Source organism: Oratosquilla oratoria, chromosome 3, assembly GCF_046742065.1.
Source record: "Oratosquilla oratoria isolate Oo_2021 chromosome 3, ASM4674206v1, whole genome shotgun sequence".
NCBI classification, from domain to species: Eukaryota; Metazoa; Arthropoda; class Malacostraca; order Stomatopoda; family Squillidae; genus Oratosquilla; species Oratosquilla oratoria.
In genome coordinates, this window is record NC_134779.1 from 41,717,981 (window position 1) to 41,740,299 (window position 22,319).

The 22,319-nt window shown below is 40.9% G+C and overlaps 1 protein-coding gene across 17 annotated transcripts in view; it reads left to right on the forward strand.

Annotated features, from left to right (window-relative positions):
* The window catches only part of LOC143022115 (uncharacterized), a 285,895-nt gene that overhangs the window by 90,078 nt on the left and 173,498 nt on the right, over positions 1–22,319 (forward strand). For all 17 annotated transcript variants that reach the window (XR_012966036.1, XM_076180165.1, XM_076180152.1 and 14 more), the window contains 6 exons: positions 4,069–4,253; positions 12,273–12,408; positions 12,744–12,811; positions 20,377–20,584; positions 21,454–21,662; positions 22,231–22,303. Coding sequence is in view for 16 of the 17 variants with exons in the window: in XM_076180165.1 (XP_076036280.1) it covers positions 4,069–4,253; positions 12,273–12,408; positions 12,744–12,811; positions 20,377–20,584; positions 21,454–21,662; positions 22,231–22,303 (879 nt within the window). In the remaining variant the exon portion in view is untranslated. The remainder of the gene's footprint in view (positions 1–4,068; positions 4,254–12,272; positions 12,409–12,743; positions 12,812–20,376; positions 20,585–21,453; positions 21,663–22,230; positions 22,304–22,319) is intronic.

A 22,319-nucleotide genomic window follows, 5' to 3' on the forward strand; every position in this document is an offset into this window, starting at 1 on the left:
GCCCTGGGTCAGAGGCAGTGTCGCAAGATGCAGCACATCCACAGCAAGGCCACTTCAATATATCGTCGACCCCCCCTACCCCATCCATGTATAAGTTGAACAGCCAGGGCGACATAACGCATCCTTGACGAAGTCCCACCTTTACCTCGAACCACTCACTCTCTCCATTTCTAATCCTGACACAAGCTCTACTACTCTCTTAAAAACTCTTGACAGCTCCTAGAAGCTTTCCTCCTATCCTGTATATCTGCATAACCTCCCACAGTGCCTTTCTGTCTACCCTATCGTAAGCCTTTTCCAGATCCATAAAAGCCCAAAAAACATCCTTCCCCTTTCCTATAGTTTTCTCACATATCTGTCTTACCACAAATATCTGATCTACACAACCTCTACCTGTCCTAAATCCACACTGTTCCTCACCAATTACTCCCTCTGTTTCTCTCCTTATCCTCTCAATCAAGATCCTCCCATAAGCCTTCCCAACTACACTTAACAAGCTAATCCCTCTGAAACTACTACATTCACACTTGTCCCCTTTTCCCTTGTAAAGTGGAACTATACAGGCACTCCTCCAGTCCTCCGGCACTCTACCCTCTCTCCAGCAAACATTAAATAACCTCACCAGCCAGTCCACCATCACTATACCTCCTTTTTTCAGACATTCTGCATGGTATCCATCCAAACCAGGTGCCTTACCTGCTTTCATCATCTTAACAACTGCCTTCATCATCTTAACAACTGCCTTCACTTCATCCTTCCCTATTTCTCCTCCATTTTCCTCACTCATCATGGTCATTTTCTTAGCATTTCCCACTGCAACTATCTTTCCCTCCCTATCCTCCTTCACATTTAGCAACTCCCTAAAATACTCTGCCCAACTTCCCCTTACTGTCTTTTCTTCCATTATCATCTCTCCATCTACACCTTTTACCTTTTCTTCTCTACTTGATTTGCCTCCTCTTCCTCTCTTAATTTCTTTCCAAACATCTTTTTATTAATTTCAAAATTTTCTGTCATACTCTTACCCCACTTCACATCTGCTCTCCTCTTTGCCTCCTTTACCTTTTGCTTTACTTCTCTTTACTTCATGTATATATAATCCATGTATTTCTATTAACTATGTTCTTTTTGCACTGAAGATGTAATATACGAAAGCGCTATGCTTCATTAGTTTCTTTTTCCAAGTGGTCTACTTTGCATTTATATATATATATATATATATATATATATATATATATATGCAAAGTAGACCACTTGGAAAAAGAAACTAACGAAGCATAGCACTTTCGTATATTACATCTTCAGTGCAAAAAGTACTTAGTTAATAGAAATACATGGATTATATCTACATGAAAAAGGAACAAGGACAGTTTACATAAGGGTAGAGGACATTTACCCCCTGGAAGGTGGGCTTTCAGGTCGCAAGGGTCAATGCGTCCACTAATGAGGGTGGGGTGACATTAGGTCACAGTTGCAGGGTTACATTTTACCTGTTATTATTTTGCTTATTTCTTGACAGATAAAATTGTCAAGTTTATATAAGCCTTTGTGTAGGTTGGTATTTTGATCACTGGTGGTATGGATCAAACGACACTCTATTAAGTTTCTTACTATTATGTTGTTAGTAAAATAGATTGCATGGGCATTACCAAAATCAACTGGATGTTTATTCAATTCAATATGCTTGAAGGTTCCACTGGCATTATTGCCATCCCTAACATTTTTCATATGTTGTTCAATTCTAATGTTTAAGTGTTTGGCAGTTTCACCTATGTGAAATTGATTACACATTTTGCAAGGAATTTTTTAATAATTCTGTAACACTTAACAAATTTTCTTACATACATATACCAAGGCTTTTTCCCCCTTTCAAGGGAGGTAGCCAAAAAGGGAAAGGCATAAAAACACTCCCACCCATTTCATCCCTAAATACACTCCACACCCCTCCCACCCTCCCTCTCATCTGAGCACCTCCTGGATGACGGGTCATCCCTGCACCTTGCCCACCGCCCTGGGTCAGAAGCAGTGTCGCAAGACACAGCACATCCACAGCAACGCCGCTTCATTTAATCGGCGACCCCCCCCTCTCCGTCCCCCCATGCATAAAAGGAGAAGACGGGGAGAAATCCCTTCGGGCTGCGTCAAATTTTGCTCACGCATACTACCTCACCCCCCATTCCTCCTCATGCATCACAACATCATCCATATACAACCATTCTCCATTCACCCCTGTCTTCTGTCCTCTCCCGTCCTTCCTCAACAGACATTCCCCTCTTCCCCAAAGCCCCCTTCACCCCATCCATCCACCTCATCCTAGGACGTCCCCTCATGTTCACTCCCTCCACATCTGCCTTCCATACCTCTTTTACTAGTCTTCTCTTTTACTAGTCAAATTTTCTTGAAATGGCAAAATTAAAACATTATGATAACTAAAAGGTGATTTTGGCTGAGGAGTTAGAAATTATTTCCTTGCAAAATTGTAAGGAATTGTTTAGGGTATTTTAATTTTAGCCCAATGTACTAGGACGAGATGTTCTGTCTTTTGTGTGGTGATTGTATCTTAGTCAATTTTGTCTGACCAGGCCTATTCTGTGTTAGTACAATGAGGTGGATGGATGGGGTGAAGGGGGCTTTGGGGAAGAGGGGAATGTCTGTTGAGGAAGGACGGGAGAGGACAGAAGACAGGGGTGAATGGAGAATGGTTGTATATGGATGATGTTGTGATGCATGAGGTGGAATGGGGGGTGAGGTAGTATGAGTGAGCAAAATTTGACGCAGCCCGAAGGGATTTCTCCCCGTCTTCTCCTTTTATGCATGGGGGGACGGAGAGGGGGGGTCGCCGATTTAATGAAGCGGCCTTGCTGTGGATGTGCTGTGTTTTGCGACACTGCTTCTGACTCAGGTCAGTGGACAAGGTGCAGGGATGACCCATCATCCAGGAGGTGCTCAGATAAGAGGGAGGGTGGAGGGATGTGGAGTGTATTCAGGGATGGAATGGGTGGGAATGATTTTATGCCTTTTTCTTTTTGGCTACCTCCCTTGAAAGGGGGAAAAAGCCTTGGTATATGTATGTATGTACAATTACAATGCTTAGGGATGTCCTAAACACAGTCACATTAATGTGGTTTTGTATGTCTTGGAAGTGATATTTTAGATGGACTGATGTCTGGGTGAGTTGGGTGGAGAATGGAGTGTGTGGGGTGTGTGTGTGGAGGCAGGGTGAGGGGTAATGTTACTTTACTCAACCCTTTCCTGAGGATAAACAGTTACTTGTCTGCATTAGGATTCCATCTGACTAATTTTTTTCATGTCGTGATTTCTTATTCCTTCCTCCTAGACCTCTGATACAATCTTCACATCACTGAAGTAATATTATCCCTTACACCAAAATGTGTCAGTGCTGTTACAGCAAGAATGCGATTATTAAACTTTGAGAGCTTTAATTGCTTTCCTGAGTTGATGTGTGAAGAAAATAAGATAAATGTAAATACATATACCCAGGGCTTTTCCCCCTTACAAGGGAGGTAGTCAAAGTCAAAGGCATAAAGCCACTCCCACCCATTTCATCCCCACATACTCCATTTCCATTCACCATCCCTCCCTCCCTTTTTTCTTGGCTCCTCCTGGATGACGGGTCATCCCTGTATCTTTTCTACTGCCCTGGGTCAGAAGCAATGGAGCAAGACACAGCATATCCACAGCAAGGCAGCTTCATTTAATCAGTGACCCCCCTCTCTGTCCCCTCATGCAGAAAAAGAGAAGACAGGGAGAAATCCCTTCAGGCTGTGGCAAAATATCATTCACACATACTCCCTAAACCCCCCATCCCCCACCCACTCTATTCCATGCATCACAGTATCATCCATATACATCCATTCACTACTCACCCCTAACATCTGTCTTCTTCCTTCGTTCCTCTGTAGACATCTCCCTCTTTCCCCATCCATCCATCTCATCCTTGGTTGCACCCTTATATTCACTCCACCCACCTCTGCCTTCCATACAAGATAAATGTGCATTTTATGAAGTATTGATCAGTGACTAAATTTCTTGTTTTATGTGTCTAAGGCGATACAGAATCAGTCCTCAAGAAACGTGAGTGAGCCAGGGCCCTCAACTCGACATCCTGGACATCGAGCTAGGGAGAGTAATGAAGCTGGAGCTGTAGGGCATGTCTACATTGGGTTGAATGGAAAAGAGATTCACATATCTGAAGAAGAGCAGAAGAATCCTGCCGTGGCAGAGAAGTACAAGTAAGCTGATATTAATTTTGGTGTATAAGGGTAGGAATGTATCACTGTCAGAGTGGAAGAAGCACAGATTAGGACTGTTTTAAAGAATACAAATATTTTTTTTTACAGTATTCTCACCTGACTTTGTTTTTTCATTATTAACCTTGAAGTCTTTCACTACAAGTACTGGTAAACCTGAAGTGTACTGTAATAATGATAAATGCTGTTTTAATATCTGGAAACCCACAGTTCATCAGCAGCTGTCAGTAGCTGTCAGGTCCTCCCATGGAATTCTTGGGAAATAAATTTTAGACTGATGTCTATGTTGCATTAGTGTGGGGCTATTTCTATGCCACTAGTTTGTAGGAGGGGAGCAGTTGCTGGTTGTTTGCTTTTCTTTTGTGAAAAGGTAGGGGAGATATAGCAACTGATTGAGGGAAATCCTGGGCCAAGTCTGAAGACCAATTGTCAAACCCATAGGGCTGTACAGTGAGACCTCTCATAAAAGGACATTAATTAGCTGTGTTTGTGCTGTTTTTGCTGTGTTTTTGGTGTTTTTGGTGCTGTTGTTTAGCGAGTGCAATCACTATGCCACCCAAAAACCACTCCAAAACACCGAAAACGTAGCGAAAACACCTCAAACACAGCTAATTAACGTCCGTTAATGAGAGGTCTCACTGTACCTCCAGATGGAGGGAAGGATGTTGACAGGTTTTGAAGACCGGGAAATGACTCTTTCTGATGTCCATCATGCAGGTGCCTGTCATTGTTGCCATGTCACCAATGTTGTAAACTGAATTTCTTCAACACTGTTCATACCTTCTGTTTTGTATAGTTTTCTGCTGTGAGGATGTAGATTTCCAGTAACTGAAAATTCAGGAAACTACTATTATGATTTCAAGGACCCCCTTTAATCCAGTCATCCACCTCATTTTTTATCTTTCTTTCAGGTTTGGTCCATCCTCTTACATTCTTTACTCACTTTGCTAGCCTTTTCTTATCTTTTCATATGCCCAAACTACCTTGGAACTTATAGATCTACACTGTCTAACAGCTCTCTCTACATCCATTTTCAACCTCATTTTCACAATTCTTACTATCCAATCACTGAATCAGATGCTCACTTGGAGAGTGAGTGTCACTGCTTGCAGTGGAGGTTGAGGTGGAGACAGATTGAACCATGTCACCAGCAAGTTGGACCTAGGACATGATTAGATTCCATGCTACAAAGTCCTCTGTAAGGGGCACTGTCCTAGCCTCCCAACAGGGTCAATTTGCAATGCTAAACTAAATCAATGTATTGCCATAGGTCTCTCTTGGAGGAGACCCATGGATCCCATAAGTCACTCATTTAGTAGTTGTATTTACCTTGTTTTATCTTACGAGAAGGGGAGCTATGCTTGTGGTGTCTCATCTTTGTATCTTGTAGTGTTTAGTTTGCTTTAAAATTCATGTATAGTTTTTACACATTATTGTTTTGTCCAGTTTGTTCCAGACATCCACTGCTCTGTATGGAAAACTTTTTTTTTTTTTAGGTCTCTTCTATCAAGGACTTCCATGCCTTTCATGATTCTGTGGATGGTCAGTAGGTCACCTCTTTCTTTTCATTGTTCCAGAGTTGATAAATTCAATTTTGACAGTTTCTCATATGGCAGGTTTGAAAGTGCTGGGACCATCTTTGTAGTTGTTCTCTGGATTCTTTAAATTTTCTTTATATTCCCTTTGGTACTGAGTGACCATAGTGTCATAGCATACTCCAGTCTAGCCACTTTTATTGATCTTACCAAGTTGTAAGATTCTCCAACAATTTTATTTATCTGTTTATCCCCATCTGGGGTATTTGTTGCATGTTATTGTGGCAAAGTAGCATGTAGTTGATACTTTAGGGTCTATATGGGGTGCCCCTACAGACCAGAGCCACACATCATTTTATCTGTGATAGAGGAAATATCTATTCATAGAGAAATGGTGCTACTTTATTATACTGCAACCATCTGTTATGCTGTCCCCCAACCCCTTGTTACTGTCCTGTACCATTTCTCTGAATATTGATTTCCTTTTTTGCCTACCCTGTGGTGGGGGATAGAATGCTCCTACCAAGTCATCTCACTTGAATCGTAAGAGGCAAGAAAAACGGGACAGGGATTAGGACTAGGCAGACTTCTCCCTGTAGCCCCACTGGGGACATTCTTTAAAAAAGTAAAGGCATAAGAGGGTCTAGGAGTTTTCCAACCAGCACCCTAAGGTATGGGTCTTTTAATGTGCATGGATGTAGTACAGATGAGAGTAAAAGGGAAGAGATAGGCAGTATGTTTGTGAGAAGAAAAATGAATGTGTTGGCTTTGAGTGAAACTAAGTTGAGAGGGAGGGGTGAATGTGAGTTTGGGAGTATAGTTGGAAGGTTCTCAGGAGTGAAGAGAGGGCAAGAGAGAGAAGGTATGGCTATACTAGTAAGTGAAGAGATAGGTAAACATGTAGTGGAGTGGAAGGAGGTTTCTTCAATGTTAATGTGGATGAAGGTGAAACTGGGAAACCAGATGTGGGTTTTTGTAAGTGCATATGGGCCTGGTAGTGAGAAGAGTGTAGAAGAAAGGGAAGCATTTTGGATAGATTTAAATGAGTGTTCAGAGGGATTAGGGAGAAACCTCAGTGTAGTAGTATTGGGAGACCTTAATGCTAGGGTAGGAAATGAAACAATTGATGGAGTGGTTGGGAAATGTGGAGTTCCAGGAAAGAATCATAGAGGAGAGTTGATGGTGGAGATGTGTCTAGAGAGTTGATGATAGCAAATACAGTGTTTCAGAAGAAAGTCAAGCATAAGTACACATGGGAGAGGGTGATGGGTGGAAGGGTGGTAGATAGTGTGTTAATGGACTTTGTAGTGGTAGATAGGACTATAATAGGAAGAGTTAAGGATGTACATGTTCTAAAGGGAGAGAGAGAAGGATGTAGAAGAGAAGAAGCGAGCTTTCACTGATTGATTACAGAATAGGATGAGGGAATCATATGAGAGATACAAAGAAAAGAGAAGAGAAATAAAGCATAAGATAAAGGAGGCAAAGAGGAGAACAGATATGAAATGGGGTAAGATTATGACAGAAAATTTTGAAATTAATAAAAAGATGTTTTGGAAAGAAATTAAGAGAGGAAGAGGAGGCGAATCAAGTAGAGAAGAAAAGGTAAAAGGTGCAGATGGAGAGATGATAATGAAAGAGAAAGCAGTAAGAGGAAGATGGGCGAAGTATTTTAGGGAGTTGCTAAATGTGAAGAAGGATAGGGAGGGAAAGGTAGTTCCACTGGTAAGCACTAAGAAAATGACCATGATGAGTGAGGAAAATAGAGGAGAAATAAGGAAGGATGAAGTAAAGGCAGTTGTTAAGATAATGAAAGCAGGTAAGGACCCTGGTTTGGATGGATGCCATGCAGAATGTCTAAAAAAAGGAGGTACAGTGATGGTGGACTGGCTGGTGAGGTTATTTAATGTTTGCTGGAGAGAGGGTAGAGTGCCGGAGGACTGTAGGGGCCAGCATAGTTCCGCTTTTCAAGGGAAAAGGGGACAAGTGTGAGTGTAGTAGTTCCAGAGGGATTAGCTTGTTAAGTGTAGTTGGGAAGGCTTATGGAAGGGTCTTGATTGAGAGGATTAGGAGAGGAACAGAGGGAGTAATTGGTGAGTAACAGTGTAGGTTTAGTACAGGTAGGGGTTGCGTAGATCAGATATTTGTGGTAAGACAGATATGTGAGAAAGCTATAGGAAAAGGTAACAATGTTTTTGGGGCTTTTATATATTTGGAAAAGGCTTATGACAGGGCAGACAGGAAGGCACTGTGGGAGGTATTACAGATATACGGGATAGGAGGAAAGCCTTTTAGGAGCTGTCAAGAGTTTTTATGAGAGTAGTAGAGCATGTGTCAGGATTAGAAATGGAGAGAGCAAGTGGTTTGAGGTAAAGGTGGGACTTTATCAGGGATGTGTTATGTCACCCTGGCTTTTCAATTTGTACATGGATGGGGTGGTGTGGGAGGTAGATGCAAGGGTGGTAGGTCAGGGATTGGAGATGGTTAAAGAAAATAGGAAAAAGTTGGAGATAAGCCAGCTGTTGTTTGCAGACACTGCGCATGTAGCAGGATCAGAGGAGAGATTGAGGAAGTAACAGAATTTGGGAAAGTGTGTAAAAGAAGGAATTTGAAGATAAATGTGGGTAAAAGTAAGGTGATGAGATGTACAAGGGGTGAAGTGGCAGCAGACTGGAAGTGAGTATTAAGGGAGAGCGACTGGAGGAAGTGGATAATTTTATATACTTGGGTGTGAATGTGGCAGGACAGGAAAGGTAGGACTGGAGATGGAGGTAGAATGTAGATTGAGAGAAGCAAGTAAATGCCTTGGTGGATTAAAAAGTGTAATAAGGAATAGACATTTGGGAATAGATGCTAAGAGGTGATTGTATGAAGGAGTGATTGTGCCGACAGCACTGTATGGGGCAGAAACATGGAACATAAGAGAGGAAGAGAGAAGAAGTTTGAATGTGTTTGAGATGAGGTGTCTGAGAAGGATAGGGGTTACTAGGCTAGATAGAGTGAGAAATGAGGAGGTGAGGAGGAGAATGGGGGTGGAAAGGGAGTTGGGAGATAGGGTTGATGAAAGAGTATTAGGATGGTTTAGACACATGGAAAGAATGAGTGAAGAAAGACTAGTAAATGAGGTATGGAAGGTAGTTGTGGAAGAAGTGAACATTAGGGGGCGACCTAGGATGAGATGGATGGATGGGGTGAAAGGGGCTTTGGGGAAGAGGGGAATGTCTGTTGAGGAAGGAGAGGAGAGGACAGAAGATAGGGTGAATGGAAAATTGTTGTATGTGGATGATGCTATGATCCATGGGGTGAAATGGATGGGGGGATGGGGTGTGAGGTAGTATATGTGAGCAAAATTTGACGCAGCCCGAAGGGATTTCTCCACATTTTCTCCTTTTCTGCATGAGGGGATGGAGAGAGGGTTCACTGATTTAATGAAGCGGCCTTGCTGTGGATGTGCTGTGTCTTGCGACACTGGCTCTGACCCAGGTCAGTGGACAAGATGCAGGGATGTCCTGTCATCCAGGAGGTGCCAAGGTAAGGAAGAGGGTGGAGGGGATTGGAGTTTGATAGTGATGGAATGGGTGGGAGTGGTTTTTATGCCTTTATTTTTTGGCTACTTCCCTTATAAGGGAAAAAAAAGCCTTTGGTATATGTATGTTTATAAGGGGACATGTCATTTGTGATGATTACTTCCAGGTCTTTTTCAGATCCCACCCCCTTTAATTCCTTAATTCCGAATTTATATTGTCCTGATATTATTATTATTATTTTTATTTATTTACTTTCCAAATTCCGTTATGCTATATATCTTAATGTTGAAGTCTACTTCCCACTCCTGACTCCATTTCCAAACCTTGTTCAGGTCTCTCTGCAGTGATTCACAATCCGTTTCATCGAAGACAAACTGTGTTACAAAGGATTACTTTGTTAACGAATTTCCAAATAACTTGTAATCGTACTTGCTGTTATTTTTACCTATGTGCATTACCTTGCATTTACTTGTGTTAAATTTCATTAGCCACTTTTCAGACCATTGCTGTAATTTATCTAAATCTTCTTGAATATCTAATTGGTTTGAGTGATCATTTGCCACTCCGCACAGTTTTGTATCATCAGCAAATTTGGAAACAGTAGATTTTAGTCCATGGTCTATATCATTTATATATACTATGAATAGAAGTGGCCCAAGAACGGAACCCTGAGGAACTCCACTTGCAACACTTTTCCATCCAGAAGTTTTTCCATTTAAAACAACTCTCTGTTTTCGACCTTTCAACCAATTACTAGTCCAACCTAATAGGCTACCACTTATTCCATGCAAAGCTAATTTAGTAAGTAGTCTTTCGTGTGGGACGGTATCAAAAGCTTTTGCAAAGTCTAGATATATTAAATCTATATTGTTTCTTTTGTCATAATTCGAGACAACTGTGTTGTAGAATTCGAGTAAGTTAGTCACGCAAGAACGTTTCCGTCTGAAACCATGTTGGCTATCATTTATCAAACGGTTACTTTCTAAATGATATTCGATAGCATCTCTGATGATAGTTTCCATTATTTTTCCTACGATCGAAGTCAAACTAATAGGCCTATAGTTATTTGGTTTCTTTTTGTCACCTTTTTTGAATATGGGAGTAACGTTAGCTAGCTTCCATTCTCTTGGGACATCTCCGGATATGATGGATTTCTTGAAAATAATTTCTAATGGAACAACAATCTCATTTTTCATTTCCTTTAAGATTCTTGGATGCCAACCGTCAGGCCCTGGTGTTTTATTAACTTTGAGTTTGTCTATACACCTTTTAATTGTTTCTTTTGTTATATTTACCGTAGTGAGTAAGTTTACCCCAGACTTTTCACAGGTTTCAGTTTGGAATTCACTTTGAGGTGTTTCGTTTACGAATACCGAGCTAAAATAATTGTTTAAGAGATTACACATTCCTTCATTTGAATATTCAAGTTGACCGTCAGCAGATAATAGTGGACCAATGTGATTCCTAACAACCTTTTTATCTCTAATGTAACTATAGAATTCTTTGGGATTCTCTTTGGATTTCTCAGCGATGTTCATTTCGTATTGTCGTTTTCTTTTTCTTATTGTCTTTTTTAAATCTCTCTGTATTGATACATAACTTTCATAGTCATTAGATGCACCCGAGCACTTATATTTCTTATAAGCCTGTCTCTTTTTAGCAATACTTTTTTCAGTTTCTTTGTCGAGCCACTTTGGGCGAGCCTGATTTGGGGGACGTCTGTCCTTAAAAGGAATGTAAGTTTGAATCATCTTAGTGAGCGTATTTTGAAATATTTCCCACATCTGATCTACAGGCCTTTCATTTAATTTTTCCTCCCAATCTGTAAGCTGAAGCTCCTGACGTAGTTCTATGAACTGAGCTTTACTGAAATCGGGTATTTTAGAAGCACAAGTATCTATTCTAAAATTGTTTAGGAGTTTGAATCTGACTAAGTTGTGATCGCTATTTGCAACAGATTCACCGACTTCTACATCAGTTGCCATGCTTTCGCGGCTAGTGATCAATAAATCGAGTAAGTTTCCATATCTTGTGGGCTCTTTTACATGCTGAATTAAGTAATTGTCACCAAGAAAATCAATCAAGCGACTACCTATATGGCCATGTTCAAGGGTCATCCAATCAATGTCAGTAAAATTGAAATCACCCATTATCAATAAATCCCGGTTGCAGAAACTAGACAGTTCTTGAAATAACAGTTTGTCGTCTGCTAATGATAATGTCTTTGGCCTATATATTACACCTATATTCATTTTTTGTCCATTTGTTTGGGTTAACTCAACCCACAAACTGTCATATGCATCCTGTTTCACTTTCTCTAAAACACAAGCATGAACATTGTTTTTAACGTACAATAGAACACCCCCACCTTTCTTGTGGTTTCTATCCTGATGAAAGTGTTTAAATCCCGCAATATTAAATTCAGCTTCGAACTCTGTACCATTTAACCATGTCTCAGTTATTCCTATCATATCGAGATTTTCGCTTTTGACATACGCCTGTATTTCTTGAAATTTGTTCCTAATACTACGAGCATTAAAGTACATAGTTTTAAGAAACTCCTGATTATTTCTTTTTGACACATTTTGAGTTTCAATATCATGTCTTATATTATCATTTTGTTTTTTATTTATGCCTTGCTCTATATTATTATTATTTGGTCCTTCATTGACATTCAATGCCTCATTAACATTTCTCCTATCAAAATTAACATTTCCCCCATCACGGACATCTGGTCGATTACGGTCATCCGATCTATTTTGTACATTTTGTCCCCCTACGTGATTCACGCCGGGTCTTGTGACTCAGTGTTTGGCATTGTAGAATAAGGTTCTCTGTCCTCCCTGTGGTGGTCATTGCATATCTTTGAGCAGCAAGTTCACTTTATCCATTAATTCAAAACATATTTTTGATTTATGGTAAATATTTGTCTTTTACAGTCAACTGTGTCATGCAAAGAGTCAGTTAGCCAGGATGGAACAGATCATGGCACGAATCAAACAAGCAAGTGATGAAGGAAAACCTATTCATGAGGTGCTCTCTGCTGATGACATGGCTATGCTAGAGGAAGCAGAGGTCCTGTGAACTTTTATTTCTATTTCTTTTAATGTATATATTGCCAATAATCATTGCTGATATTACCATCTGTTTTCTTTGGTATTGTAACAGTGACAGTTGTTCAGGACTTGTTGTGCCTTGATCTTTCATAGGAGAAGAATACAGAGTGGAGGATCTTTAGTCCTGTCATTCCAAAATTGTTAATCACCTCTTACAACATGCATGAGAATATAGTGACAGAATTCTTTTCCCTCCTACCTCAGGTGGCTAATTAAGTAGTCATCTTCATGGCATCACCCGTTTGTCTTTGTATTTAAGTTTACATTTTCTTTGTTTTCTCATGAACCCAACAGGATGAAGAGCAAGTTGAAGAAAGGGAGAGAAGGTCACCACCAAGGCCATATCATAGAGCTTCTAAAGTGTAAGTTACAAGATGCCATTTATTTCAGTGCTAACTAGCCAATTTTTTGTCATCAAAAAGTTTATGAATAGGATGGAATGAAGTTCTAGAAATGAAGATAAATTTGAGAATGCATGAGAGTAGATATCCTCAGAGGATTCATGAATCTGTAGTAGTGGGACTGAGTGGGTTAGAGTGTTTTTAACTTGCAGTGGAGGTCAAAGTAATGGCAGTTTGAACTCTGCCACCAATGAGTTGTACCAAAAGCATGGTTCATTAAATTCCACTCTACAAAGTTCTGCAGAGCACCACCTTGGCTGAGTAGGACTTGTTGATAAAGAAAAGAAAAACAAATGGATCGATATAAAGATTTGTGGTCTAGATATCAGATCAGTTAGAATGTGCCTGGGTGACAGAGTGAGCTAGAGAAAATTATACACTTAGGAGGTCTCTTAATTCAACACTCACCAAGCGCCACTTGTGCTGATATTTGGGCCCAGGACATATACCCACTTTGAGAATTGGTGGTGTTTTATGTCCTGAGCCAATTCCTGAAATGGGTTAATTTCCTGGGCCCAAATGTCTGTACAAGTGGCATTTGGCGAGTGTTGGAATAAGAGACCTCCTAGGTGTACAGGTTAAAACATTGACTTGTTCCTTGATAAAGTTGTAGTGCTGTTGTGGAAGTAATATGTTTCTTGTCAAAGCAGGAGTGTCAGGAATGTAATGTAAAGGGTAAGAATTTTTCTCTCCTATATTTGGTTGCTGTATAACTGTGTCCAGCTACAATGCTTCTGACCCAGGGCAGTGGGCAGGATACAGGGATGACCCATCATCCATGAGGAATTTAGATGAGAGTATGAGGAAAGGGTGCTGGGTAAGAGTGGAGTGGGTAGGACTGAAATAGATGGTAATGGGTATATGCCTTTTCACTTGGCTACATCCCTGGTAAGGTAGAAAATGCCTGTGGTATATAGATTAGATATTTGGTTGCCTTGCTCAGAGAAACATGGCATAAAAGAAAAGTAGAATAGATAGATAGAAATTATATTTTCTGCAAAAGTTCAGTATTTGCAAGAAACTATGATATTTAGAAAAAATGTCATTTCATGAACTGAACAACAAACTGTATAGAACATAAGTTTTTACTTACAGTACATTTTAGTTTGTCATCACTGCTAGCAGCATTATGTACATACTCTCTTTTTCTTGTATAGTTTGTGTGCTAGGTTGGAGTAAATGAAACTATAAGAGCTTATGGTAAGACTGTCAAAAAATGAAAGTATACATGTGGGTGGGGGATGGGGGGTGAGGGAGTATGTGTGAATGATATTTTGATGCAGCCCTAAGGGATTTCTCCCTGACTTCTCTTTTTCTGCATGAGGCAATGGAGATGGGGGTCGCCAATTAAATGAAGCGGCCTTGCTGTGGATGTGCTGTGTCTTGCTATAATGCTTCTGACCCAAGGCAGTGGGCGAGATGCAGGGATGACCCATCATCCAGGAGTAGCCAAGATAGGAGGGAGGGAGGGTGGTGAATGGGAGTGGAGTATGTGGGGATGGAATGGATGGGAGTGGTTTTTATGCCTTTTTATTTTATTTTATTTATTTATTTATTTTTTTTGGGGGGGCTACCTTCTTTTAAGGGGGAAAAAGCTGTTGGTATATGTAATTACCTAGTTGTATTATACGGGAAGGGGAGCTATGCTTGTGGTGACCTGTTTTTGTATCTCGCAAGATCAAGTTTGTTCTTAAATTCTTGTATTGTGTTTGCACACACTATTTTTTCATCCAATTTGTTCCATATATCTATCACTGTGTGGGAAGCTGTTCTTTTTCAGGTCTCTTCTGTAGTTATCCTTTTTGAGTTTCATTGCATGTCCTCTTGTTTTTCCTCTGTCCCACTTTAATAAGTCCTCTCTATCAAGGCATTCTTTACCTTTCATAATTCTGTAGATGGTTAGTAGGTCCCCTCGTTCTCTTCTTTGTTCCAGGGTTGGCAATTCCAGTTCAGCCAGTCTTTGTTCATATGTCAGGCTTGAAAGTGTTGGGGCCATCTTCATCGTTGCTCTCTGTATTCCTTTCTAATTTTCTTATATTCTTTTTTGTTCTGGGTGACCATATCAGCACTGCATATTCCAGTTTTGACCTTATCAATGTTTGTAATATTTTCTTAATCATTTCCCTATCCAGGTATTTAAAGGCCACCTTTATTGATCTCAACAAATTGTATGTTTCTCCGACTGTTTTATTTATATGTTTATCTGGCGACATGTCTTTAGTGATGATTACCCCTAGGTGCCTTTCAGAATTTACTTTCTTTACTTCATTTCCATCAATTTTATACATACATACATGCATACACCAAGGCTTTTTCCCCCTTACAAGGGAGGTAGCCAAAAAGGAAAAGGCATAAAATCATTCCCACCCATTCCATCCCTGAATACACTCCACACCCCTCCACCCTCCCTCTTATCTTAGCACCTCCTGGATGACGGGTCATCCCTGCACCTTGTCCACTGCCCTGGGTCAGAAGCAGTGTCGCAAGACACAGCACATCCACAGCAAGGCCGCTTCATTAAATCGGTGACCCCCCTCTCCATCCCTCCTTGCAGAAAAGAAGACGGGGAGAAATCCCTTCGGGCTGTGTCAAATTTTGCTCACACATACTACCTCACCCCCCATCCCCCCACCCATTCCACCTCATTCATCACAACATCATCCATATACAACCATTCTCCATTCACCCCTGTCTTCTGTCCTCTCCCTTCCTTCCTCAACAGACATTCCCCTCTTCCCCAAAGCCCTCTTCACCCCATCCATCCACCTCATCCTTGGACGTCCCATCATGTTCACTCCCTCCACATCTGCCTTCCATACCTCTTTTACTAGTCTTTCTTCACTCATTCTCTCCATGTGTACAAACCATCCCAATACTCTTTCATCAACCCTATCTCCCAACCCCCTTTCCACCACTGTTCTCCTCCTCACCTCCTCATTTCTCACTCTATCTAGCCTAGTAACCCCCATCATACTTCTCAGACACCTCATCTCAAACACATTCAAACTCCTTCTCTCTTCCTCTATTATGTTCCATGTTTCTGCCCCATACAGTGCTGTTGGCACAATCACTCCTTCATACAGTCTCCTCTTAGCATCCATTCCCAAATCTATTCCTCATTACACTCTTTAATCCACCAAGGCATTTACTCGCTTCTCTCAATCTACATTCTACCTCCACCTTCACTCCACCTTTTCCTGCCACATTTGCACCCAAGTATCCAAAACTATCCACTTCCTCCAGTCGCTCTCCCTTAACCCCTTCCATCTGGTGCCGCATACTTAGGCGGCATGAGGAGCAAGTGGATACGCGAGGCTGCCATATCGGTGTCTTGATTATATTTATTGTAGTTGCCCCTGCGTAATGACACACTCTCTAAACTGTCTTCATCACATTTTCTATGGTTATCAAAATTCACGGGTGAAAGAGAGAACGATCTATATAAGCGGTGACTATATTTTATGATGCGAGTATTATTACGACACATCGTACGTCTAACAGCTAATGCTGCCCGCGAGATTTTGAACCCGAGTGAAGAGGTTAATGCTCACTTCCAGTCTACTGCCACTTTCACCCCTTGTACATCTCATCACCTTACTTTTACCCACATTTATCTTTAGCTTTCTTCTATCACATACTCTTCCAAACTCTGTCACCAACTTCCTCAGTCCCTCCTCCGATCCTGCCACAAGTGCAGTGTCGTCAGCCAACAACAGCTGGCTCACCTCCCACTTTTCTCCATTTTCTTTAACCATCTCCAATCCCTGACCCACTACCCTTGCATTTACCTCTCGCACTACCCCATCCATGTATAAGTTGAACAGCCAGGGCGACATAACGCATCCTTGACGAAGTCCCACCTTTACCTCGAACCACTCACTCTCTCTATTTCTAATCCTGACACAAGCTCTACTACTCTCATAAAAACTCGACAGCTCCTAGAAGCTTTCCTCCTATCCCATATATCTGCATAACCTCCCACAGTGCCTTTCTGTCTACCCTATCATAAGCCTTTTCCAGATCAATAAAAGCCCAAAAAACATCCTTCCCCTTTCCTATAGCTTTCTCACATATCTGTCTTACCACAAAGATCTGATCTACACAACCTCTACCTGTCCTAAATCCACACTGTTCCTCACCAATTACTCCCTCTGTTCCTCTCCTAATCCTCTCAAACAAGATCCTCCCATAAGCCTTCCCAACTACACTTAACAAGCTAATCCCTCTGAAACTACTACATTCACACTTGTCCCCTTTTCCCTTGTAAAGTGGAACTATACAGGCACTCCTCCAGTCCTCTGGCACTCTACCCTCTCTCCAGCAAACATTAAATAACCTCACCAGCCAGTCCACCATCATTGTACCTCCTTGTTTTAGTCATTCTGCATGGCATCCATCCACACCAGGTGCCTTACTTGCTTTCATCATCTTAACAACTGCCTTCACTTCATCCTTCCCTATTTCTCCTCCATTTTCCTCACTCATCACTCTCATTTTCTTAGCATTTCCCACTGCAACTATCTTTCCCTCCCTATCCTCCTTCACATTTAGCAACTCCCTAAAATACTCTGCCCATCTTCCCCTTACTGCCTTCTCTTCCATTATCATCTCTCCATCTGCACCTTTTACCTTTTCTTCTCTACTTGATTCGCCTCCTCTGCCTATCTTAATTTCTTTCCAAAACATCTTTTTATTAATTTCAAAATTTTCTGTCATACTCTTTCCCCACTTCACATCTGCTCTCCTCTTTGCCTCCTTTACCTTTTGCTTTACTTCTCTTCTCTTTTCTTTGTACCTCTCATATGACTCCCTCGTCCTATTTTGTAACCAATCTGTTAAAGCTCGCTTCTTCTCTTCTACAACCTTCTTTGTTTCCTCATCCCACCACTCACTTCCCTTCCTTCTATTTCCTCCTGTCCTTCTTGTTCCACACACCATCCTTGCACACTTTGTGACTCCCTCCTTGAACCATCCCCATTCCTCCTCCACACCTAGCTCTACTCTATCCTTCACTCCTTCCCACTCCTCCTTCAGCTTCTTCTTGTACTCCTTCTCCTTTTCCTTTTCATTTAAAGAGTTCACTCTAAGCACCTCCCTACCTTTTGTCCCTTTCCTCTTTCTTCATCTATCCTCCACTCTCAACTTACCTTCCAACAAAAAATGATCTGATATTCCCCCACCCTCTCCCCTTAGCACATGTACATCCTTAACTCTTCCTATCATAGTCCTGTTTACCACTACATAATCCATCAACGCTCTACCACCCTTCCATCCACCACCCTCTCCCATATGTACTTATGCTTGACTTTCTTCCGAAACACTGTATTTGCTATCATCAACTCTCTTTCTAGACACATTTCCACCATCAACTCTCCACTACGATTCTTTCCTGGAACTCCACATTTCCCAACCACTCCATCAATTGGACCATTTCCTACCCTAGCATTAAGGTCTCCCAGTACTATTACATTGACATTTCTCCCTAAATCCTCTATGCACTCAATTTTATATTGCCTTGATATTCTCTTCTTGCTTTTTCCAAATTAAATTATACTGCACTTCTTGATGTTGAATTCTACCTCCCATCTCTTCCTCCATTCAGAGACTTTGTTCAGATCACTCTGTAATGAGTCGCAGTCTATTTCAGAGTTTATTCTCTTTAATAATTTTGCGTCATCTGCAAAGCAGTTCATGTAACTTTCAGTGCCTTAGTCCATGTCATTTACGTATATAGCAAACATTATCGGAACTGGTACTGACCCCTGTGGGACGCCACTACTCATTTCTTCCAATTTTGAATATTTGTCTCAGAACATAAGAACATAAGAATGAAGGAGACTACAAGAGACCATAAGGCCTACACTAGACAACTCCGTATCCATCACCATCTGTCATCCCCATCCATAAAGTTGTCTAATCATTTCTTAAAACAACTGATAGTTTCAGTGCTTACTACATGGTTACTAAGTTTATTCCATTCGTCGACCACCATATTAGTAAACCAATTCTTGCCTATTTCCTTTTTAAATCTAAATTTGGCCAGTTTATAACCATTACTGCAAGTCCTGCCCTGTTGTTTTAATATAATGACCTTGTTTGCATCACCCTTGTTAAAGCCTTTGATCCACTTGAACGCCTCTATTAGATCACTCTGCACTTTGCGTCTTTCCAGAGAGTGCAAGTTAAGGTGTCTAACCCTCTCTTCGTAAGGCAAATTTCTGAGTCCATGTATCATTTTGGTCATTCTTCTCTGTACTGATTCTAGTGAATTGATGTCCATTCTGTAGGACGGAGACCAAAACTATACTGCATAGTCGAGGATGGGTCTAACTATCACTAGATAGAGTTTAATAATTACCTCTACACTTTTATTCGTTACCGTCCTAGCAATGAAACCCAATGCTCTGTTAGCTTTATCTGAGCACCACTCTCATTTTTCTTCCATGTAGGAAGTCCTCCATCCAATTCAATAGTTTTCCATGTATTCCTACTATTGTTTCCTGTTTATATAGCAATTTTCTGTGTGGTACTCATCAAATACCTTTTGTAAGTCTAGGAAGGCACAGTCCGCCCAGCCATCCCTTTCTTGCAATATATCTATCAATCTTGAATAGAAACAAATTAAATTAGTGGTACATGATCTTCCTTGTCTGAATCCAAATTGCCTCGGGCTCAGTATATTATTCTCCTCCAGATATTATGTCCATCTATCTGATTCTCTCACAAATTTTAACTATTGTACTTGTTAGGGACACTGGTCTATAATTTGTTGGGTCTTCCTTATTTCCCTCTTTATATATTGGCACTATATTGGCATTTTTCCAGTCTCCTGGTAGTTTTCCTTCTTTGAGTGAGCATTCAATTATTTTGTATATTTTTCCTGTTAGTTCGTCCATACATTCTTAGTTCGTCCATACATTCCTTCAGTATCTGGTTTGCAACTGTCCGGGTCTTGTGACTTGTCAACGTCAAGCTTTGATATTTGATTCCCTATTTCATTCTGAGTGATATTTAATTTCTTCAATGGAGGAAATCTTACTTCAATTCTTTGATCACAGTTTTGTAGATTTTTTTCCTCTTTGGTATGTATATATGTATGCTCACTGGCTGAGCAGGTTAGGGAGTCACTACTTGTGTTAAGTTGAATCAAAGTTGTGGTTCATTAAATTCCACATTACAAAGCCCCCTGTAAGGGGCACCATCCTAACCCCCTGATAGGGGAATTTTTGTGACATTAAACTAAATCAATCATGTATATGCATATGGGGGCATAATTGGAGAGGAATGTGTAGATGATCTATTTCATGAGAATGGTGGACTGAGGCAGAGGCAATGATCATCCCTGTGAGAGGTGTATGAGGTGCAGTTTTCATATGGTTTATGCAGGAAGGAATGAAGAAGATGCCTGTAACAGAAGGGAAAGAATAAAAGAGGGTCTGCCTCCATACCTAGCCACCTCACTCTGCAGGGTTGAAAAGAAAATTATGCAAGAAATAATCATGAGTGGTTGTTTTTTTCTACTACAGGGGAAGTACAAGCCATGGTGACTCCTCAGCTCCTGCCAATTATAGCTTGGCCCATGATCAACATAGACAGCAGGAACTGCGTGCTCAGGAGCAAAGGGAATTGTGTGCTATGAGGCAGCACCTTAACAAGAACACCACAGTGTTTTCCGAGGTGAATGAGGGAAGGCAGAGTGGGAGAGAGAAAGGAGCAATCAAGAAACAGCCTCAGGTCAGGAAGTAGCCCCTACATATAAACATTTGAATATTTAACATATATTGTCATCTGACTTATTTGATGATAGCCTTTTATTACATTAACCTCTAGTCATATGTGAGGTGCTGGATATGTCATATTTGTAGCTATTGTTTGGGAGGAAATAAGGAAGGGGTGGTAGGAATGAGATTAGTGTTCAGGGTGGGGTAGGGGAGGAGAAGGTTACACTGGCTGAGGTGCCTGATGATTACAGATTATATGGCTTAGGAGAAGGTGAAAGCAAAAGGTAAAGATGACAGAAAGTTCTGAGATCACCTACATCAAATGCAAACATCACGCTGCATACAGGGCCCTCTGTAAACATTCTGGTTCAAATCTGATGTTTATAAGGTGAATGTGAATGACAGTGGAGTTGTGACAAAGTATGCACATAGTCCACTGGATCCTGGTCCACAGATTTCCCTATGTGGGATTGTACACCAAAAAATGGCAGTACGTGATGGATGTAGTGTTTTTATTCAGTGTTGAAGTGGTCTCCCAAAGGCCAAAGAACTGAGGAAAGTACACAAGGAAGTAGGTTGAGACTCCCTGGCAAGACAGCTCATGGGGTGTCTGATGTGGGACATGCATCATGATAGTGAAGGGGTTTAAGGAAGTTTTGTCTAAAGGGGATGTATTTTTGGTATAAAATGCTTCAGAAAGATAAAATCTTATTTCAGTTCTATTTTATTGTCCTAATATGTTATGAGGGATGTAAATAGAATTGTATGTGTATATCAGTTAAGGTTTTAGTATATAGTGTAAATAGATAATTGAGGCAAGGCTTTAATTGTATCCAAGAGTATTTCAAAGTTTCCATAGTGTATGGTTCTCTGTTTTTGCAGGCAATGTTCTCCAGAGAAAGTCTAGAGGATTCTGAGCAACGTTTAGCAGAAGTGATTGCAATGCAGGAGGAACTGAGGCAAAAGAAAAATGCCCTGGAGGCTTTAGTGCAACGAATGGGGAAACCCTCTGCACCACACATGGACAACCTCTCAGACAATGTTTCTGAACCAGTCATTGCTGGTGCTGGGATGTACAGTGGTGTAGACAGGTGGGAAAAAAAAAATAGAAATTGTTCCTATGGTTTTGTATGATTAACCACTTCAGTACAACTCAAATTCTCGCAAACAGCATCGGCTGCCATATCTGATTTGCATCACATTACTTGCATTACAAAATATAAATTAACTGCTGTATTACTCGTGCTCTTCTCTAAGTAATAATAAACACAGAAAATGTGATCAAACCAGTTCACAGAATCCGGGGATAACTTATACACAACTACAAAAAATATATATATAATCAAGACTCAGATGCCAACATCCTCATGTACCCATTCAAGCCTTGATGCCTACGTAGGCATCATCATACTGAAGTGGTTAATAGAACAGTGAATGCCTCGAACCCATATAGCTCAAGGGGTATTTGTTGATTCATGAACTACTCTTTGCTGGGGATGGTGATAGCCCTTCATCTACAAGGAGAAGGTAAAAGGGACAACAAAGGAGTATTGGATGGGCAAAAGGTGTATGCATGCCATGGATGCCTACCCCCCCCTATAATGGGGAAAGGGCCTTTTGGTATATGTATGAATGTATGTATTTTATTTATTTTTTCAGTGATGATGAGATGGTTGAAGAAGAGGATGCTGCTTTGCCTTCATACCATCACCGCTCTCACCACAGGAAACAGGTAGGATTTTCATCAG